This window comes from Arvicanthis niloticus, chromosome 4 (genome assembly GCF_011762505.2).
Source record: "Arvicanthis niloticus isolate mArvNil1 chromosome 4, mArvNil1.pat.X, whole genome shotgun sequence".
Taxonomy (NCBI): domain Eukaryota; kingdom Metazoa; phylum Chordata; class Mammalia; order Rodentia; family Muridae; genus Arvicanthis; species Arvicanthis niloticus.
This window is the reverse complement of record NC_047661.1, coordinates 65222283-65243686: the sequence shown is the minus strand read 5'-3', so window position 1 is coordinate 65243686 and position 21404 is coordinate 65222283. Positions and strand designations below refer to the sequence as shown.

The 21404-nt window shown below is 41.1% G+C and overlaps 1 protein-coding gene across 4 annotated transcripts in view; it reads left to right on the top strand.

Annotated features, from left to right (window-relative positions):
• Positions 1 to 21404, top strand: part of Fhip1a (FHF complex subunit HOOK interacting protein 1A) — a 235797-nt gene that overhangs the window by 130401 nt on the left and 83992 nt on the right. For 2 of the 4 annotated variants that reach the window (XM_034499684.2, XM_076932598.1), the window contains one exon: positions 17194 to 17417. The exons of 1 other annotated variant lie outside the window; for it this stretch is intronic. In XM_034499684.2, the coding sequence (XP_034355575.1) occupies positions 17313 to 17417 (105 nt within the window). In that variant the 5' untranslated portion in view covers positions 17194 to 17312. Of the gene's footprint in view, positions 1 to 12170; positions 12192 to 17193; positions 17418 to 21404 lie in introns of those variants that run through there. One more of the 4 variants, XM_076932599.1, reaches the window with a different exon arrangement.

Genomic DNA, 21404 nt, shown 5'->3' with positions numbered 1-21404 from the left:
TAGTAACTGTTATTGTTCTATTGCTGTGAAGCCACGCCATGACCAAGGCATGGAATTAACTCATGAGTGATCAAAGATAAGCCCCTCACCCTCCAGAAGTCCTGAATCCAGTTTTAAAGAACTATACCAGGGCCTGCATTGCCATAGGGAGACATAGTTAAAATAAGAGGTGGAGAGAGGAACGATGTTAGTGATGTTAATAGGCGGGCTTAAGAAGCTGCTATGTAATAGGCACTTAAATTCAGCACAATGCTGCTCAGCTTGGCAAATACATGGATATTGGCTGAAATTATAATGGGCAATATTCTATTTTGAATTTTACCCTCCCCCTTTGTCTGTCTGTCTGTTTGTCTGTCTCTGTGTGTATGTATGCATGCATATGTATATATATACATGCATATGTATACATATATACATGCATATGTATATGCATATATATATACACATATATGCATGCATACACACACACACACACACACACACACGCACACACGCTTGTGTAGGAGCCAGAGGTTGATGTCTGATGTCATTTTTTGTTGCTCTTCATCTTACCTTTTGAGCCCAAAATCTTTCACTGAATCTGGAGCTCATACTTTTAATTAAGCTTTTTGGTCAATGAGCCCCTGGGGTCCACCTTTACATTGCCTCCTCATCACCAAGGTTACAGGCTCAAGCCACTGTGTCTAGCTTTTCTACTAGGGGATCTGAAATCAAGTTCCCATGCTTGTGCAGCAGGCACTCTATCCAGTGGACCATCCCTCAAGTCCTCCTGCTTGAACTTTTAATATCTACTTGTTCTTTGAACTGTACATGGGACAGGAATGTATGTAACAATCTCTTCTAGTCCAAACAGGTGGAGTTAGATTTTAGGATGTCAGTTAAATGTGTTCAGTTACTTCTGCTAAGCCTGCAACCATTTTCGGTGCATGTTATCATTGTGCCAAGTAGAGGATAATCTTATATACCTACTCATATAGTCAGTGAATGTAACTAGTTGGAACAGTTTTGCCTTTTGTTTTTAATTTCTATTATATTGTTATTCTATTTAATGACTTTGAAAGATTCTTTTTCTAGGGAGCCAGACTAGAATTTTTTTAAATCACATTTTTTTGGGATAGCAGGTTCTGCTTTCTGGTTCTCTCTGCAATTGTATAAACTAGATTGAAGAGAGGAATCACAGGGGATCTGTCCAGAAGCTTACTTGTTTGAAGTCCCCAGAGGCACTGGCTCTTTGATCTCCTGGTGGAGTGCCTCTGATCGGTTATTCTGTAAGGTGTTTGTGTGTCCATGTGATAGATGTCTCACTGACCCTAGTAAATGGAAGAAATTTCCCCTAGCCTTTAAATATATTGCCTTCCTCGTTCTTTCTAAAACATACTCTCCTTGGGTAAGAACATTTTAGAGACGTTTGGCACCAAATCAGCAGGATTGTGGCCTTTAACGGAACGTGAAGTTCTGAGATGCGGTTTGATTGGTAAGAACCCATTTTTGTTTCCTTTTCCTTGACCTCATCCCTCAAATCTGATAACAAAAACAACCCCTTTCTTCCTCCCTATCCTTTCATTTCTCTTTCCTGAAACAAGAGTATCAGATTTCACTGAATTTTGTAAGGCAGCATCTATCCTCACTTTCCTTTCTTGCCTTGAAGGGAAGAAAAAGCTCATAGGTATACAGAGTAAATTAAATTATGAAGAAAATAGTCTGTGAGTTAAACAAGATCAACCAAGGTTTGGGAACAGATTTGGAAGGGTTGCCATATTGTTGTAGAGTCTAATCCATGCTTCAGAAAATGTTAGTCGTGTTGACAGACCGCTGATTTGACTAATTACTCCATAGGCTGAATGGCTGATTCAATTGCTCAAGTCACCTAGTAATTTTGATCAAATCAATGAGTAATTACAGTTTTTTTTGCAGGCAATAAATATAGAATACTGATTATATTAGATGAAGGATGTGACTGTGATAGAATCATGTAAAATATTGCATTCCAGCACTCCTCTGCTTTTTTCTTATGGATGAAATTCTCACAATTGAGAAGAGAAAAAGTGCCAATTTTTGAAGACAATGTCTCTCTTCTTTCAATAAACATTATATTTATGTGCAATACTCTGCAATAGTAACGAAATACTTAGACTTTAGGTATGATCAATCTAGTTTTGAAAGCCCAAACAACCAAACATGACCAGATTTAAAACAAAAGTTCTTTTTCTAACTCTCACATAAAGAAGCTATAGATTAGCTGGAATTTATGGCTGCTAATTTCCCTCTTTATTTATTAGTCCCTGAAACCCAGATACTTTTATTGTTTGTTTCTGTTCTTTAATTATCCTTTCCTATTGAAAAATGTTTCAATAGAGCATCCTGTTTATTCTTGAATTTCTAATTGGCAGTGGTTTTAATACTATATTTGTGGGAATAAGTTTAAAATATTTTAGAAACAGAGACATGTTTACATAGTAGAAAAATCTGTCTTTTAATTTTATCTGAGCCGTCTGTTGGTTGACTTGCCAGCTTTAGAGTCCTTGCGTATGAAAACAGAAAATATGTGTATATATAATGTGCATGGAACTTGGTGCACATTGTGGAACACAGAATTCCTGTTTGTGAAGCTTCTCCAGGGTAGTTGCAGTGAAAACGTGTTGTGAAGCCCATTGTGTATGTCCTTGGCTCCGTGATGTCTCCCACTCAAAAAGCAAGGAGCAAAATAAAACCCAGAGATTGAGGAAGTACAGGACAGTGAATTCTGAGCTTCAGGCCATTTTGAAAGTATCCTTGAGGGACTGCAAGTGTCCACTAGCTGTGTCCTTGCCTGGGTGTAGTTTCTACTTGCCACTTTTCCATGGTGAAAGTAATTCTTGTGCCCGATGACATGTATTCTTTTTGTACACCCTGAATCACACAGCAACTGCTTTGTAGGGTTCTCAACCATTTACCCACCTTAACAAGAAGTATGTTGGCTTCTTTGAAATTCCTTGTTAAGGGATTGTTGGTCATAATTTTGAATATTTTTCATGCCTTGCCTTATGTAATGTTATAACGCAGTCCCCAGAGAAGTTGCAGATATACATTCTATTGGTATAGGGTCTGATCATCAATTTTTGATAATTCTCTAGGGCAGATAGATGGTAGAGCATGTATAGACTAATATTATAGAATATTGGTTTTGCAAAAGAAAAAATTACTAGGTTTTGGTTTCCATATTCCTTTCACAGTGCCTTTGATTTATTTGTATTATTTGTTTGTTTGTTTATTTGTTTCTTTAACGTGGTGCCAGGGGTCAAACCTAAGGCCTTACTTGTGCTAGACAAAAGCCCTGTGTGTGAGCTGCATTTCAGGCCCCCTTTGCTTTTGAAAGTTAATTGAGTCGAAAGTACAGATCACTTTGTAGTGGAAATAGGAACCTGTGCCTGTTCATAGGCAGCCATTTCTACCTGAAGCGCCAACTCCAGGAGAGATAAGACACCAGTGTGAAATGTGTTTGAAGCACGACTTAATTTAGAACAGTCTTTGATTTTTCTTTTCTTGTTCCTCCCTCCTAATAAAGACATTGCCACACATGTATTAATGTAGTGAAGTTTAATTAAAGAAATATAGACAGCCTGGAACCATCTAGACTCTGACAGTTGCTGCAAAGGCAAGAATACACAAACTGAGGCAGATGTAGGATAGCTGCTACTTTCAGTTGCTCTGGGCCTTTCTCCTCATGAGGCTAGCCTTTTTGCAGGTCTGCTTGGCAGGTAGTAGTGGCAGCCAGCCAGCCAGCCAGCCTTACTGTGACAGAGGAATTTCTTAATATAAGTCATTTTAGCTTTTGCTATTATTTTTTGCAGAAGTAGGAAGAAGTAGGAATCTGGACCTTGAAGCAGGCATTGGAGCCTTCGTTACTGCTCAGAGCAGATTACACAAGAGCTTTTCTGTTGTCAGGTCCCCGAAAGGTCAGCAACTGATGGCTAATCCTCACCTCTGTGTGCAGAGCTAGAAGTGCATGTGCATGTGGGCATGTAACTGGTACAGAGCTGTGTGCCTCACTCTGGAGTAGTACCACACTATGAAGGGGGTTGGCCAATCTCTTGCCAAATTCTGCCTTTAGAATTCCACAAAATGATGACTGGGGCAAAAAGAAGCCACCCTTCAAAGCAGTCAGATCTGCTCTTAATGACTGAATGTTTTGAAAAGAGAATGTTTAAGAAACATTCAGGGTCTGGATAGATGGCCCAGTGGTTAAGTGAGAACAGTGGCTGCTCTTCCAGAGGATCCAGGCTTGGTTCTTAGCATCCACGTGGCAGCTCACAACTCTCTGTAACTTTAGTTTCAGGGGATTTAATGCTCTCTTCTGACATCTGTGGGTGCTAGGCACATGGAACACAGACACATATGCAGGTAAAAACACCATATACATAAAAGAATTACCTATATTTATAGACAATAATATTTGGCTTTTATCAAGTCTTTAGTCTTTAAAAAAAAAGCCAGATTTTATGGAAGTTTTACAAAATCCTTTATGAAAGTCCAAAGTAGAAGAGTTGGGAAGGTAGTGCTGAAGATGTCGAAATATGACTGTAGGAAGCCGTAGTTCAGGACTGTCTGTGTTGGGAGAAATCTTTGTAGTGAGCTATGTTTATGTTGACTCACTTAGACATACCCCTCCCCTCTTTTCTTGTCTCACTATGCAGTCCAACCTGCTCTTGAACTCACGGTCCTCTTGCCTTACCTTCTAAGTGATGTGACTATAGACATATGTCACTGTACCTCCCTTTATTGTCATTTCTCTTAAAAAGAGCTCCTTGAAAAATTTACTGAGAGTCTTTGGAAGTCATCTGGGGTGGGGGAGGGCTCAGGACTATATTTGAGATCCACTGATCTCTTTGACAGAAAGCTTGATAGGACATTAGCGTCATGATTACTAGAGTTATGGATGCCACAGACTGAACACAAGATGTGTAAAGTTAATTCTGCTGGTGTTATTGCACAGCGATGATAAAATAGCCTTTAAAATCAGTGCTCTGTAGAAATGAGATCGATACTCTTCTGAAACCTTTACACTTTCCCAGCCTGTGGGTTTGGTCCATATTTTTTTGCACTGGACTTTAACTGCCTTACCACTACAGATGTGCAGCCAGCCCTTTCTCTCTTAGGAGGCCCACATCTAAGATTCAACTAACTGCAGATGGAAAAGATTCAAGAATAAGAATGTTGCATCTGTGATCAGATTTTTCTTTCATCTTTGTTCCCTTGACAATACAGCATAGCAACTGTTCACATGGTTTTTAAGTTGTAAGTACTCTAGAGATGGTCTTCTGTGTGGTGGATCTATAGATCTTGGCATTACAGAGGTCCTGGAACCAATCCCCTAAGCATGCTGAGGAACCACACAAGTTGGCTTTCCTTTGTAGGTGTTTGTTTAAAATGTCTTTTGAGTACTGCATGGCAGCGAGCATATTGTAGTAAGTTACTCATTCTCCCAGCAAACTGCTGTCATGACACAGATACTTTGATTTTTCTCCAAGGGCTCAGAAGACCCTGAAGAATGCTATTATTGCTATACTTCAGTTGGACTTTGTTGTGGCCCGAGCTGCCCCACGTTTGGGGGCCAGAAATGTTGAGAACTGCACTACCCCACGTTTGGGGGCCAAAATGTCTCCAACTGTTCTGTCAATGTTGGGACCCACACTGCCAAAAGCCTTGGGGACTAACTTGTTAGCCCGCACTGCCCCAAGCAGCTCCAGTCTGTGGGTCAGGGTTCAGCAAAAGAAAGAGTGAGGACGGATGTGAGGAATGGAGACCAGACAGAGTGTGATTCAATCCCATTTATTCTTCAATCTCTCTTCTTAGTCCAAGTCCCAAGTCTTGAGTTCCTAGTACCTAGTTCCTAGTCCCTAGTGCCTCCAAGTTCCAGGAGCTACTTCTTCCAAGTGCTAAGTGCTTAATGTCTAATTCCTACTCCAAGTTGTACTCAACTCTTCTGTCTGCCTCTCACCTTTTATATGTCTTACTTCTAAGCCATGCCCTTAAGCCACGCCCTTAAGTCACACCCTTAGGTCTTATCTCTAAATCTGATCTCTAAGTCACGCCCTTAAGTTCGGCTCTAAATCTCAGTTTTAAGTCTCACATACCCAAGGGAAGATCCTGGGTATCAAAACAAGATGTTATCAGAGTGTGCTCAGATGTTGTAGGCTAATGTAATCAAATCTCTTGTCAGGGTATACGGCTCAAGATGGCTGCAAGGATGATAGCCGCCTTGTGTCAGCTCCCCACAGGACTTGGGAACTTTGTCTTTTGTTTAAGATACTCTCCTTTTTATTAAATTATTTTATTTTTTTACATTCCAAAAGTTGCCCCTCTTCCTGGTTCCCCAGCCCCCAGCCTCTGAGAGAGTGCTTCCCACCTAGCCACACTCCCACATCACCAGCATCTCTCTTTTCTGTGGCATCAAGTTTCCACAGGATTAAGTGCATCCTCTCCCACTGAGGCATCTACTACACATGGGCCTGGGGTCAGGAACCAGCTCATGTATACTCCTTGGTTTTTGGCTTAGTCTCTGTGAGCTCTGAGGGGTCTGGGTTAGATGATACTGTTGTTCTTCCTATGGAGTTTCAATCTCCTTCAGCTCCTTCAGTCCTTCCTCTAACTCTTCCATATAGGTCCCTGACCTCAATCCAATCCAATGGTTGGCTGTAAGTATCTGCAGTTGTTTCAGTCAATTGCTGGTAGAACCTCTCAGAGGACAGCCATGCTAGGCTGCACATGCATGCATATTGTCTGCACGCACAATATGGCCTCAAGTAATAGTGTCAGGATTTGATGTGTGTGCATGGGATAGAACCCAAGTTAGGCTGGTCATTGGGTGGCCTTTCTTTCAGTCTCTCCTCTATTTTTGTCCCTGAATTTCCTTTAGACAGGAACAATTCTGTGTTAAAAAATTGAAGATGGATGGGTGGTCCCCTTTCTTCTCCCTCCTCCCCTGTCTCATTCAGTTTCCTCCCTCCCTCTGCCTCCCATGATTCTTTTGTTCCGCTTCTAATTGGGTTTCAGGTATTCACATTTAACTTCTTTCTTGTTAAGCTTCCTACAGTCTGTGAGTTGTATCATGGGTCTTCTGAACTTTTGGGCTGATATCTACTTATCATTGAGTACATACTATACATGTCCTTTTGAGTCTGTGTTACCTCACATTAGGATGATATTTTCTAGTTCCACCCATTTGCCTGCAAAATTCATGATGCCTTCATTTTTAATAGGTAAATAGTATTCCATTGTGTAAATGAACCACATTTTCTATATCCATTCCTCTGTTGTGGAATATCTGGCTTGTTTCCAGCTTTTGGCTATTATAAATAATGTTGCTATGAATATAATGGAACACATGTCCTTATGATATGGTGGGGCATCTTTTGGGTATATGCACAGGAGTGGTATAGCTGGGTCTTCAGGTAGAACTATTTCTAATTTTCTGAGAAACCTCCAGATTGTTTTCCAACACACACACACACACACACACACATACACACACACACACACACACACACACACACACACACACACACACACGTACGCACGCACGCGCGCGCGCACACACACACACTAATTAGTTAATTATTGGACATCTGCTAAGGGGTAGTTCTTTTTTACATTGTTGTGATAGAATATCTGGCACAATCAACTTGAAGGGAAGGATTTCTTCTAGCTCTTTAGTCAGGGAATGTAGCCCATCTTGTTAGGGAGAGACTGCAGCAGAGTGGCTCATGACTGAGGGGGCAGAAGCATGAGCTACCTGGTTACGTTGAAGTGACAGGCAGAAGGTAGAGAGCCTGGGCTGGAACCAGAGCCCAGGTAGAACATGGAATCTCTGCCCCATTACCCAGTGACCCTCTTCCATCTTCTCCCATCTAAGTCTCACTACCTAAAGGTTCTACGGTGTCCCAAAACAGTGCCACCCATTGCAGAGGACCAACTGTTCAAACACATGAGTCTGTGGAAGACTTTTTATATTTAGCTATACCATTTGGCCCCTGATCCCCATAGGCTCATGGCCATCTCATAATGAAAAGTACATTCTGTCTAACTTTAAAAGTCCCCACAGTTTTACAACTCCAGAACTGTTCAAAGTCTCCTCTGTAACTCAGGATAATCTTTTAACTCTGAGCCCCTGTAAAATCAAAGACAAAGTTCTACACTTCCAGTTTGCAGTGGCACCGAGTCAATATTCTGATTCTAGATGGGAGAAGTGGGGGTATAACCAGGAAAAGAACAGATCAAAAAAGTGAAACCCTACCAGGGCAAACACCAACTCATGCAGCCTCATGTCTGACACCTAGAGCTCCAACAGGCTGGGTGGCCCTGCTCCTTCAGCTCTGATTTCTGGAGCAAATGTAGACTCTTCCTTGGGTCAGTTCGACTGGGAATCTACAGCTTGTCCCAGGGAATGTGTTGCTTTCTTGGCATCTAAAATATTTGGGGTTCCCATTGAAACTTGGGTTACAATTTCATACCGTTACCCACACTCCCAGTTAGGAGCTTCACAAAGGGAATACTGTAGCTGCCTTTGGCCACGAATCAACTGGGTTCACCTGAAAGGGAGGCTGGGAATGAAAGTGGATGGAGGGCGAGAAGAGATGAAGCCAAGACAAAGTTCTCTGATCAAGACTCAAAGCTTTAATGTTCATCTCTCAATTTAAAGGGGAAGGCCCAACCCACAACCCCTCCCGGTTTCAGCCGGAGATGGGTGGGATAATCATAATCCGTTCTTGGTCATGGCCGGAGATATCTCAAGGCAAGCCCAGGGGCAGTTCTGCTTCTGTGTTCTGTGCAGCTAAGGTGGGAACTCTACCTAGATCCTATCACTTTGGTCTGTTGTGGTAAGTAAGGTCTCTCAGGCCTGCTCAAGGCTGGGAGAAGGGCACAGAATACTTCTTAGCTATACACTGCCTGGCTTCAACAGCTTGGTGCAAGCCTTCACAACACTATAAAGCTTATGTTCTATGTTTTTGCAAAGGGGCACCTGGGAATGCTGCTGCCACATCCAGCTTGTGGTGTAGGCTGGCCCCCTCTTCCCCAGCTCCAGTGGCATTTGAGCACTGAACCAGGGAAGACATTTCCTTTGGCAGTCTATGTAAGGCCGTGCTGGTAGTCTACTTTTTCAGGTGCTATCTATTTTCTTCTTTCAAGAAGACTTACATTTTTCTGTACTAGATGGATGGGGTCACTGGAGAGCAACTCCAGGGACCTTTCCCATCATCCCAATAGAGAGTGGGAAGATTCTCCTTAATTGCACTCAATCTCTTAATGATAAGACCACTTTGTCTGCATCCTTAAACTTACTCACACTCCTCTTCTTGCCAAGCTGCACATTTTCACATCTTTTTTCTTTGTGTTCTGCTCTTTTTCATCTAAATATGATTAAGAGCAATGAATGGTAACTTGAATGCTATACTGCAGTGAAATTTCCTCCACCAAGCAAGAGCTCTTGGGCCTCTCTAAAATGACACAAGCACAGACTTCACTGTGTACTTGTATTGGCTTTGTGGTCTTCTGAGCTCCCAGCAGAATGGCCCAGTAAGCTCCGCCTCCAGCATTCTATAATTTCTGTCACCTGAAGCCCCAAACTCCTCCCCTTCCCCTGAGAACACTTCCAATATTCTACCAACCACGTGGCTAGGTTTTTCCACAACAAAAACCTATTCAGTGATTCTAATTTTCTGCATTAGTTACTTTTCTCATTTCACTGACAGAATACCTGAAAGAAATAACTTAAAAGAAAGATTATTCTGGTTCACAGTCCTGGAGATTTAGTATATCATGGCAGTCAGTGATGAGCGGTGTGAGACGGGGTACCTGGAGTGGGAGGCAGCTTGTCCCATTGCAGTGGTGGTCAGGATGCAGGGAGTTGTGCCAGAACTGGGGATGGGCTGCAACCAGCAGTTCTGCTTTTCGGCAACCCACTTCCCACAGCTCACCCCAACTCTAAAGGTTCCCAACCTTTCTAAGTTGCTTGGCATCTGGAGAGCAAGTGTGCAGATATGTGAGCCTGTGGGGATATTTCACACTCAAAACATAACATTGGTTCACAAATGCGGCACGTGATTTAAAAAGTGGAAAGGGCATATAGTGCAGTAAGTTTCCCTCTCATTGCAGCCCCCTCACCACCTAATGCCCCACATCCTTACAGTTCCTGTGTCCTCATACAGACCATTTCAGTCTTATAGGGATGCGGAAGAATGCATTGCTTTTCCCCCTTAAGTATGGCATACTATCTTTGGTATTTTATATATATCCTGGCATTCTTTCCACATGTATATATTATAAAATACAAATATATACATAATATATAAGTGTATATAATATTTAAGAGCCACCTCTTTTAAAAATTGTAACTTAGTATTCATTATATGGAAATACCATAATTTATTTAACCAGACCATGTTGAAGAATATACAAGGTCTTCCCAATTGCTTGCTATTTAAATAGTGGTACATTGTGTATCACTGGAGGTAGAGAGATAATAGTGATTAAAGTAATGTGTCTAAGGTCTGTTTTGACAGTCTCAGACTCCATGCCTGAGGCCCAAATTAGACAAGTTCCCTCTCTGTTTGTATGGGTGTTTGTTATCAGAAGTCACAAACCACACAACTGTCACTAAAGCCTTAGGATCTGAACTATTAGGCTCTTTTGTATTCTAATAATTTTTACAATGAATAACTCTTTGAAGTGGCTTTTAAACTTTATTGAAGGAGAATAGTTGATATACCTGGTGCCTTAAATAGCTTTAAAAGTTCCAAACCAAATTCAGGTATACATTTGCATATTAATTTTGATTTTTTTTTTCTTTTGCTTTTTGTTCAGTTGTAGGAAACTTGGATGTGACCTAGTTGGAAGGAAGCCTGTTTTTGTGAAATTAATGTGTAAAACATGGGGGGGGGGGGGATTATTCCTTGGTATATTAACCGTGCTCTGCAATCTTGTTAACTGTTTTGAAGCTTGCATTTATCACAGCTTGAAGCCCTTTGGAATGTGTGCATTTGGGATGGTTTTCTTCATGCATATTCTGTGTATTAACCAGTGCCCTGCAAGGTGGCAGAATGAACAGTTACTTCCTTACTGAAATGATGGCCACTGAACAGTGGATGGGTCTGTGGCAAATTGAGGCAAGCATAGGAGCATCAGAGGCCTGCTCTGTTTCTCTAGCCTAGCATTGCCACTTAATACTGTGAGAGGGGCAGGGTGTGGGAATGGAGTGGGGCGGACTGGGCGGGAGGATTAGAGCATGGAGAGGATTTCAATTTAATAAGATTTTGTTAGGCTCTAAGAAGAGCTTGTTTGAGGAAGTTGGGTCAAAATGACCCCCCCCCATTAGTTGTAATTGAGGGCAACAAGGTCACCTCTCTTCAGGTGTTCCCAATATTTGAAGAGTCGTCACCCTTACACAGAATTTTATGTGGTATGCACATTTACGATAATAGACTTTTTATGTATTTAGTAGCAACTAATTTAGAGCATTCCAAATGTGGGTTCTAAAACAATCGAGTTTTTCTCCTGACAGTTGTTGAGAAAAAGGCAAAGATTACTAATTACAGAATTTATGTTGAGTGGTTGGTTTTTAGGCTTAAAGGAAATGTACTTCAATAGTAAAAGACATTACAGATACAAACTCATTTGCAACTAGAATTCCTATAAAGATTGCTGTCCAGAGGCCTTTATATTTCTTTGGTGGTTATAGCTTTGATATAGTATATAAAATAATTATTTGAGCTAGAAGAGACCTAAGGAACAAAGACTGAGTCGTAAGCACTTGCCTAAGTGGGTTGTAAGTGAAGACGTCCCTCCTTTGCTCCTCAAGGTTTCAGCTCTGAGAGACCCGAGCTAGAGTCTGACCCCATCTGCTGGCTTCAAGGCTAAGTTCTAAAGTTGAGACTTAATGCTTTTAGTCCCCAAGCTTAGAAAACAGCTCTGAACTCTTAGCTCTCTGCAAATCAACAGAACTCTCAGGAGGGGATGATGTAGAAATGTAAAGGGAGCCTGCCTTGCCTTTCCAGAGTTCTGGGTACTGCTCTGACCTGGCAATGCAGCACTCACTCCCCAACCTGTGCTCCTGACCTACTTTTCTTCTGTTCCTTTTGGTTCATTAGAGCCCTTTGTCATATATCTTCAAATTCTCCATGTTCATGGACTCCTTCTAAGTAGGTTTGCAAATATTGGTAAGTTTCCCTTTTTTAAAAAAATCTCCTTTTGGTTCTGTTCTTCTTAAAGGTAGCCATCCCTTTGCTTAACTTGTTGTTGTTGTTGTTGATCTTTTGGAGTGAGGATTTTGGTTTCTTTGAAAAAACACAGAAATATTATGGGAATATGTTTTCATTTCAATTCCAGGTGTGGGATATGGGGCTGCTTCAGATTATCCACAGCAGCTGACTATGATTTGCCTTGTGCTTTAGCAGGAGTGTGATTTTGCCAGTTGCAGATAGTTTCTGCAGATAGATTGTGTGCCTTTGGAATTCTGGGGACTTTTCAGAAGATTTATAAATGCTAGGGCCTCAAGAAGGAGGGGTGTGTGTGCGCATGTGCGTGCATGCGTGTGCGAGTGTGCTTGTGGTTGTGGTGTTGTTGGTTGGTTGTGGTTTGTTAAGTAGTTATGTGCAAAGAAGAAACAAGAAGAAATTAGATATCCTCATGATATCCTCACAGCAAGGAGCAAACCTGCCTCAAGGAACTTGATGCCCCTAATCAGCAGGAAGTCGGTTAATAACAAGTCCCCCCTTTCCCCCTCTATCCTTGTTTCTCCCTTATAGGGTTGAAAGGATAGAAGAAAAAAAAGTTGCAAAGTCTGGCTACAATAATTCATCGTGAGAAGTTAATTATTTTTAAAAGATAAAAGAAGCAAAGAATAGTATGAGATTATATGTAACTAAATGCCAAAGCGCTCATAATTTGTGTTCACTCTGCTAGTGAGAGAGAGAGAGAGAGATGCCAAAGATAATCACTGGAACTTCCTGATAGTGTGATTTTTGACACATGCCTAACTTTCCTAAAGTGTTGTAGTTTTCCAAAGAATAGGAAGTGAGGCGGTGTGGGCATGAGGTAGAGGCAGTTTTACACCGGGACCAGGTAAGATCAGGAAAAGTAGAACCTCAGCTTGTTTATAAAGTACTGTACTTCACTGTAACTTTTTATCCATGCATGTGGATATACCTTGTTCTTCTTGATGGTCTGCTTCTGAGAATATAGGGAAAAAGGAACCCTTAGGACTTCTACTTTGATGATTATGTCTCATATTGTATAATTTTGTAATATGGAGAATATGTTTATTCTTTTATAACCAAATACTAAAATATATGGCCATTCAAAACATGGCCAATAAAACCACATGTGATTCTTGTGGCTGCTATTTCTGTTAGCATTAATATTTAATATAAATTTCTTTCCATATTGATGAGATAAAACATTTCTATTTATAATATTAAAGATAGAAATGTAGCCAATTGTAATGTCTTTGGAAATGATATAGTTGGTTCCAGTTTCATTGTGAAAATTTTGTGATTAAATTCTAGGCTGTTATAAATGTATTTTGACATTTATTTACTCCTCCAAATAAAGAATTTAGCAACTATACCCTGAAACCTGTTTGTTACCACTGTTACCAACAGTATTCTGGATAGTGTGTGTGTGTGTGTGTGTGTGTGTGTGTGTGTGTGTGTGTGTGTTAGTAATTTGTTTGAAGAAAGAAAACTATTACTTGTTCATGTCGGAGCATTGTGTGGAGCTCTCTCAAGCATGAAATTTGAGTTGCCAGGCACATGTGTATTTATGGGAAGTGTTTGGTTCTGTATGAAGAGTGACAAATGTCACCCCAACTGTCTCAATACCTCATAGCTTAGACTGAAAAGAGCAGAGGGCACAGAGAAATGACTACCATGCTTGTGACTCACACATTCCAGTTAGTGGCCACTCACCTGATTCTAGCTTTTGACTTTCTTTTGTCTCTGTGCTTTGTTTCCTTTGGTCATGATCTAGAAATGCAGGAAAATGATGAAAATAATGTAAAACTGAGGAAAATGTAGACAGTGTATTGAAACTGGCAATTTGTGAGGTATGTGTCCTGATATAGCCTTCATAAATATGGAGCTGTCTCTCTCAGCTTCGTATTGCCCCAGAGAACACCAGGGATATAATTCTCTAGTACCTGGACAAGAGCGGGCAGTGGAGGCATCTGGTGTGTTTGCGGTATTTGTGGCTATGTTGAGGATCTTCTGGCACAGATTTTTCTGTCTCCAATTTAGGTTATCTACCTTGTTTCATTTCTTCTTTCTCTTCGAAGTTTTCTGTTTGGTGTTGCCTCTGTATCCTTGCCCCCATCTCAAAAAGTGTGATTGGAAAAGGATAAACCAGCAGAGCCATGTTTCCTAGACAAGATGGATTCCTTGAGGGAGTTAGGCCAGGGATGGACTGTACCCCAAAAGAAGAATGTAATGTCTTAGGAAGTACTTTGGACTTGGGAACCAGCAATTGGCATTCTGTTTCGATCAAAGCTGACTTGTAAACTCAGAGCCTTGGCTAAGGTGTGTTTCCTCTGGATTGCATTCTTCCATCTCTGAGAAGTTAAATATAAGTTCTCTCTGAGAACTGTATTAAAGCACCTTAGAAAACAATATTCCTCCCCCTTTTCCATTTTCTTTATTCCGAGGCAATTAGTAGGATGTATGTTCTTCTTTGCTTTGAAGAAGGACTTTTAAATCCTGGAGTTGGAAAGCATCTTAAGATGTCTTGCAGTATTTCAACCTCTGGGATAAACTAGGTGCTTTGATTGTCTTTGTTATCGCTCTAGCCTCTGGATAAAGGTATTGGTGGTGTCTTAGATGTATAATGCTTGGGACAGTGAGGACGTTGACTCATAATCCAGTTTTATCACTTAGCACACAGCTGCAAACTTCAACACTGTAAGCAATAGTCAGGTAATGTAGCTAAGTAAGGAGACCAGGAGCTGAAGTCCATGCTCTGCAAACATGGTTGCTGCTCCCATGACTTAACACATCAGCTGGTCCAGTGCAGTGCAGCCACTTGTGGCAAAGGGCCATGGCCATGGGCGGACAGTGTTCGTTGAAAACACCCATTTGTACTATTGACAAATACAGGTTTGAGAACTCAGATGTATCTACAGTAAACATGACTGTGGAAGTTTTCACAGGCTGTTTTCCTCAAGCATGTGATGTGTAGACCTTAGACAGGCCTCCCTTTCTACACAGCTTAATACTCTACTGCTCCTCCATTCTTCTTTAAAAGCATACTCAAAATTATTTATTATTGCAAATTCTCCATTCTTATGACTAACCCCTGTTTTAAGAATCTTTTCATGTTGAGTTGTCCTCCCACCTATAGGAGTTCTTGTTTTTGAATGTTTCGTGTTTTCTTGTGTTTAATTCTACACTCAGAAAGAACTTTCCCCATAAATCCAACTGGAATTGGTACCAGATCTATTCTCACATTTTTTGTGGTTGGTGGAAAAGAACAAATGATCACTGTTCCTTTTGTGACATCCTTCTAATAAGCTGAAAATAGCTAACTCCTCCAAACCTGCACACATCTGCAGTTATTTTCACATCTGTCTGTCTGTCCATCTGTCTGTCTGTCTGTCTGTCTATCTGTGTTTGTGTGCACACATACTCACACATGTGCATGCCATGGCACATGTTAAGAGGTCAGAAGATAATTTACAGCATTTTCAGATTTTTCTCCTTCAACCATGTGGAGATCTGAGTACTGAACTCATGTTGTCTGGCTTGGCAGCAAGCTCCTGCTGAGCCATCATGCAGATCCAAGTCTGAGGACTTATCATGGGCTCTTTCCCAGTGCTCCAATAATTGTAATTACTTTCTTCTGGACTCTCTCCAATCCGTAAACTGAAAGAAATAATATTTTGAACTCTACCTAGTTCTTTTCTTGGCTGGTTGAACTGACTAGATAATACTAAAATCTTATTGCTTTTGTCAGAGATCCCTACATATTCAGGATACAGGCTGTGACCTTAATTTTTTCCCAATGATAATAGTATTATAGCTAGATTTTCTTCATATTTTATCTATGTAATTCATTTTTTATTTATAACGTTTCCACCTTTTACTCACAGCTAATAAGATCCTATCTTGGTTTTGATGGGTCAGTCCTAACTGCTTTGTCACGGTTACTTGGAATCCCATTATAGTTTAGAAGAAGCAGAAAACTTCACCTTCTTTATAGCCACAAAATGTTTGAGAATCAATCTTCCTTCTTTCCTTCCTTCTTTGTTTTTTCTTTTTGTGATATAGGATCTCATGTAGCTGAATGTTTTCAATTTTACTATAAAGTCATTGAGAAACAAAACAGCAAAACTCAACTGTATTGGGCCAAGGAGTCTAGATGGTGTGTGTGTGTGTGTGGTGTGTGTGTGTGTATGTGTGTGTGTGTATGTGTGTGTGTGTGTGTGTGTGCATATGTGTGCTGGTGTGTGCACCTATGTGTGTTGGCGTGTGCCTATATGTGCATGTGGAAATGAGAAGTTGACGTCATGTGTCTTTCTTGATCACTCTCCACTTTGTTAACTGAGGTAGGGTCTGGTCTCTCAGTTGAAACTGGAACTCCTCTTGTGGCTAGTGTAGCTGGCCAGCTTGCAGTGAGGATTCCCATCTTTGCTCCCTGAGTGCTGGGATAGATAGGCACAGCACCAACCAAGCTCTTCTGTAGGCTTGAGATCTGAAGCTCAGTCTTCACATTTGCCCAGCAAACCCTTTATTCCCTGAGTTGTAGCCTCTGGAGCTCACCCATGGGTCAGGAAGCCCTTTTTTCCTGTGACTGTTGATTTGCAGTTTTCTTATTACTCTGTGTTTCTTAAACTTCAATGAAAGTCAATAGCACAGTTTCTTATTTAGTTGTAGAAACTAAACTTGGGTGAGTTGGGTCAATAACTTGTGGATAGTGAATGCTTTTAGTGGAGAGAAGAAACGTCAGAATTGTTTAATACGTGCATATAGGTTAGTGGCACCTTAGTTTACAATTTTTTAGTAACAAGTTGAGAGACTAGGAGAAGTTTTAGGTTGAATATAAATAATATGGTCTATCATATAGCTACTGTTTGTGTTGGATTTTGCCTATTCTCTTATTTAAATTTAATAGCCAATGTCCTGTTTAATATATGAAGATAAGATGCATTTTCTTTGGTTATTGTCATTACAGGTTTTGGAAAATGACCATGAAGACTGAAGAAATTACATTTTTAACATGATACTTGGAGTTAATGACTGCTTACGGCATTTTCTTGAAAATTAAATATGACTTAGAAGCGTCAAAAGTTTATGATGTCATCGGTTTCAACAGAAAGCAAACTCCAGCAGGCTGTGAGCCTGAAGGGAGTTGACCCAGAAACATGCATGATTGTGTTTAAGAACCACTGGGCACAGGTAATCTATGAGTCCCATGTCTTATGTCAGCAGCCACCCCAGCCTCTGTCACACTGAGTCAAGATTTCCTACTCTATGACAGCTTGCTGGCTTTCTAGAAACACTGGGTAGGAAGGGCCCTTTCAGTCAAGAGAAAAGCAACTTTTTCCTTCTGATTTCCAATAGTGCGCATCTGATTAAAAACACAGTTTCCACAAAGGACTTGTTTATGAAGCATTTGGTAAGTACTGTGCTGAAGACTTCAAACGTTGTATGTCATTTAGTCTTCTCCAGAAACCAATAAGGTAGTTTGTAGAGAATGAGTTAAATGACTATTTGGAGGTTCTGCAACTAATGAATTACCAAGCCAGATCTTGGTACACAGACCCCAGTCCCTTGAGTCCAAAGCCTGTGGGTCGTTACTCAGTGCTTGGCCATTGTTAGGCCTGTGAACCCTATGCAATGTAAGAAAAGGTATCTGGCTGTATCTGAATCGTCTTTTCTAAGCACATTAGTTTCTATGGATGATTCATTCGGACTTCTCTGTAGCTTTTCTCTGATCTGCTGGTGTGGATAATTAAGGGTTGAATGTTTAGAAAATTTACCAGCTGCCCCTTTCCACAGGAAGCTTGTAGGTAGTAAAATAAACAAAATTGGTATTTTTTTTTACTACTTGTCCAATGTTATACTCCCCAGGTGAGCTGGTAAGTGGCTATTTATGTGACAGTTTTTTAATGACTACCAGGTTTCTTCCTGTGTCCGGAAACAACACATGGGTTAAAGCCCTGAGCCTGTAAATCACAGGAATTATAGGGGACACAGTTTAGATCAAAAAAGAGCAAAATCAATTCTGCTTCCGGATTGTTCTCATCTCGTGGTTGCTTTTCACTGCCCAATGTAAAGCTTCCATGAATTTTTGTGCTTTTTCATTACTCTGAATTATTGTTCACATTTCAATGGATTTACTGTGGGTACTGAGTTCACCACTCCTGTAGTCAAGGAAAGAAAGTAATTCAGGGTTATTCTTGATAATTAGATAACTACCTTTGGCTTTGCACAGTTTAAAGCATTTTAAAACAGCAGTTCCATAGTAGGCTAGTAAACCCTGAGAGATACCTGCTTGAACATTTTCATTATTTTGTGCTTATGCCATGCACAGTGTATCTGCATATTACTATATGCTCATTTATTGATTTACTTAAATGTGTGTGCCTATTTTTAGAGTGGTTTGCTACACTGCCGGCATTTTCAGCTTACCCTCCAGTTGACTGGTGAAGCCTACATTTTAAATGTGAAATCTTTGCTCTGGGACCACTGAGTTTGCATATAATACATTTGATTATGAACCTTCCTTCTGAGGTTGCTGTGATGTGATCCACTTGGCTTCGGGTGCTGGGCTTAGAGACACAGAGATATCACTGACCTCCTGATGGTGTGTAGGTAGATCATCTGCCCTGCTCAGGCCTGTCTCTTTCTCCAAATCAGTTGGAGTGCTCTAGAATGTCCTGTGTCAGGAGTGTGTCTACCTTTCCTCACACTGTTGAGAGTAAGTGTTGGTTCTAGAATCCTATTGGTCATTTCCATATTCAGTATGAATGTCTTTGACATTATCAGGCACTGTGCTTTATCTGAAGCACAGTGCAGGTGCTTAGAGCTGAAGATGGGACTATCTTGTTAGAGGGAATGATGTTAGTTGTTAAACAATTCCCATTGTAAAGTGTGAGCCTGTCTTATGATGGTCCAGCCATTTCCTTGACTCTGGCTAGGTTTTCATTATGAACAAAAAAAAAGGACTTTTTTCTTTTATTAATTTCTTTAGACTTGGCTTTTCCTTCTAAATAAATCTGGGAAATGCCTTCAATCTCTGTCTACAGAGGTTCTGGGAACCTTTCTGTCAACTATATGAATGAAAATACTGGCTGAGAAATCAATTCAGGTGGGTGGGTTTCCAAATGGCTGTTTCCCTTTAGAGGCGGAGTTAGCCAACAGTTCAAGGATATCTCTGGAGCATCCTATGTGGGACAGCTACAGGAATTGAGTCAAGAGAATGGGCTGTTATGGGTGGAAGAAATCTCAGTTTAGACAGCTTAGTTGTGGAAGAAGGTTTGGGTTTTTTTTTTTGTTTGTTTGTTTGTTTTTTTGTTTTTGTTTTTTGGGGGGTTTTGGTTTTTCAAGACAGGGTTTTTCTGTGTAGCCCTGGCTGTCCTGGAACTCACTCTGTAGATCAGGCTGGTCTCAAACTCAGAAATCCTCCTGCCTCTGCCTCCCAGGTGCTGTGATTAAAGGCGTGCACCGCCGCTGCCGCCGCCACCACCACCTGGCCAAGAAGTTTTGATATCAGAGGAAGGACACATTTCAAGAAGAATATTGTTGATAAGTGCTGTTTTGACTTTTTTGTTGGCAAAATAGGTTGGGAAGGCAAAAAATTTCAAGCAAGACAGAGGTGTAGGCTGGGACTGAAGCTCTCTGGCTGTCAGGACTGGCTGTTGTGAATTTATCTCTGGACTTGCAGCTTGCATACCTTGGCTCTTCACTGGGTTTCTCCTGCTGAGGTGAATACAGGTCAACTCAAGCTAAACTCTGACAAGTGTACCTCTGTACCTGCTGGGACTCCAACTTCAACTCCACTGAGGCAACCAAGAAAACCTGAAAGGCCTCTAGGAACATGGCACAGTCAGGACTAAACAGCCACTTTTTATTTACTGGAGTGTGCCATTACCTGCTCTCAGTTCAACGCTTTTGTTTACCATAAATTAGGAAAAATGAAGGCAGCAAAAGTCTGCGCTCTCTGGATTCATCTGTGTTAGGATACTTCAGCATAAATCCAACATAACTGACGTGCATTTGGCAGGCTCTGTTGTACTATTTATGAGTTGCTTCTGTTGCAGAGCTTGAGTTACACAGCTAACGGGGATGGACAGATGAGGGCGATTGCTTTCTGTCTTGGCCTATACTGTCAAGGACATCTAGTTCTGTATCTAGCAGGGCTCATGCCCAAGGCAGTCCATCATTCCAAGGATGAGTTCTTGAGTTGCCTGGTATTTCACTTGAATTTCCAAAATACCCCTGGGCATGATGTCATAGCTGAAGAGTGCTCCACAGACACCCAGGAGAAACTTCCCTAATGGTGACACTGGAGAATGGAGGCTTAGGAGGTTGTGCCTGGCCCATGCTTCCTCTCCTCACCTTAAGTTACAAGTGGACCTAAAACCCAGATCCCTTTAGTTGGACTTTCCAGTGGCGTGTGAGCATCCACAGGCCAGGACGGTACACACAGTTCCTTAGATCCTAGCTTCTGTGACTCCAGAATTGAAGTTGCTTGACATTCATGTCTGCCATCGGCCATGGCAACTGTCCTGACATTTCCTGCTTCCATGCTGAAGTGCTTGCTGTTCTTTCTGGTGCCGTGTTCCTGCATTCAGTTAAGTGCTGCTTTCTACAGGACACATCTGGAACATCATTTCCTCCAGACTCTTTCCTGTGCCCCGGCATCACCCAGGCCTTCTTTAAGGTTCCATCAGTCACCTTATATTGCAATGGCCTGTATAACGTGTTTCCCACACCGTTGTGAAGCTCCTCAATACCAGAGGCTGTTAGTGACTCCCTTGTATTTCTGCTACCACAACAGAGTATGGAGTGTTGTAGATGCTCAGTAAACTGCTGAACTACAAGGCAGTGAACGAGAAACATTTTAGAAGAGCCAGGCAGTTTAGGAAGCCAGGTTAACCATGCACTAATCTAAAACCATTGTTTAATATGCTTCTAGGAGGATTTTTGGACTTAACCTTCAATGATGAAGAAAAGTATAGACTTGTGTTGGATTTTTAGTTATTTACAAGAACATTGTATAATATAGCAGGTAATTGCTTTTATCTCTTGAGTATCTTTGAATTTTCTGAATGGAAGAGGGACCAAATGGAAGGAAGCCCTGAGCTACCGGCTAAATAAACTGCTCGAGTAAACTGGCAGATGAATTAAACCACCTACCCTGGTTATTTCTCATGGCAC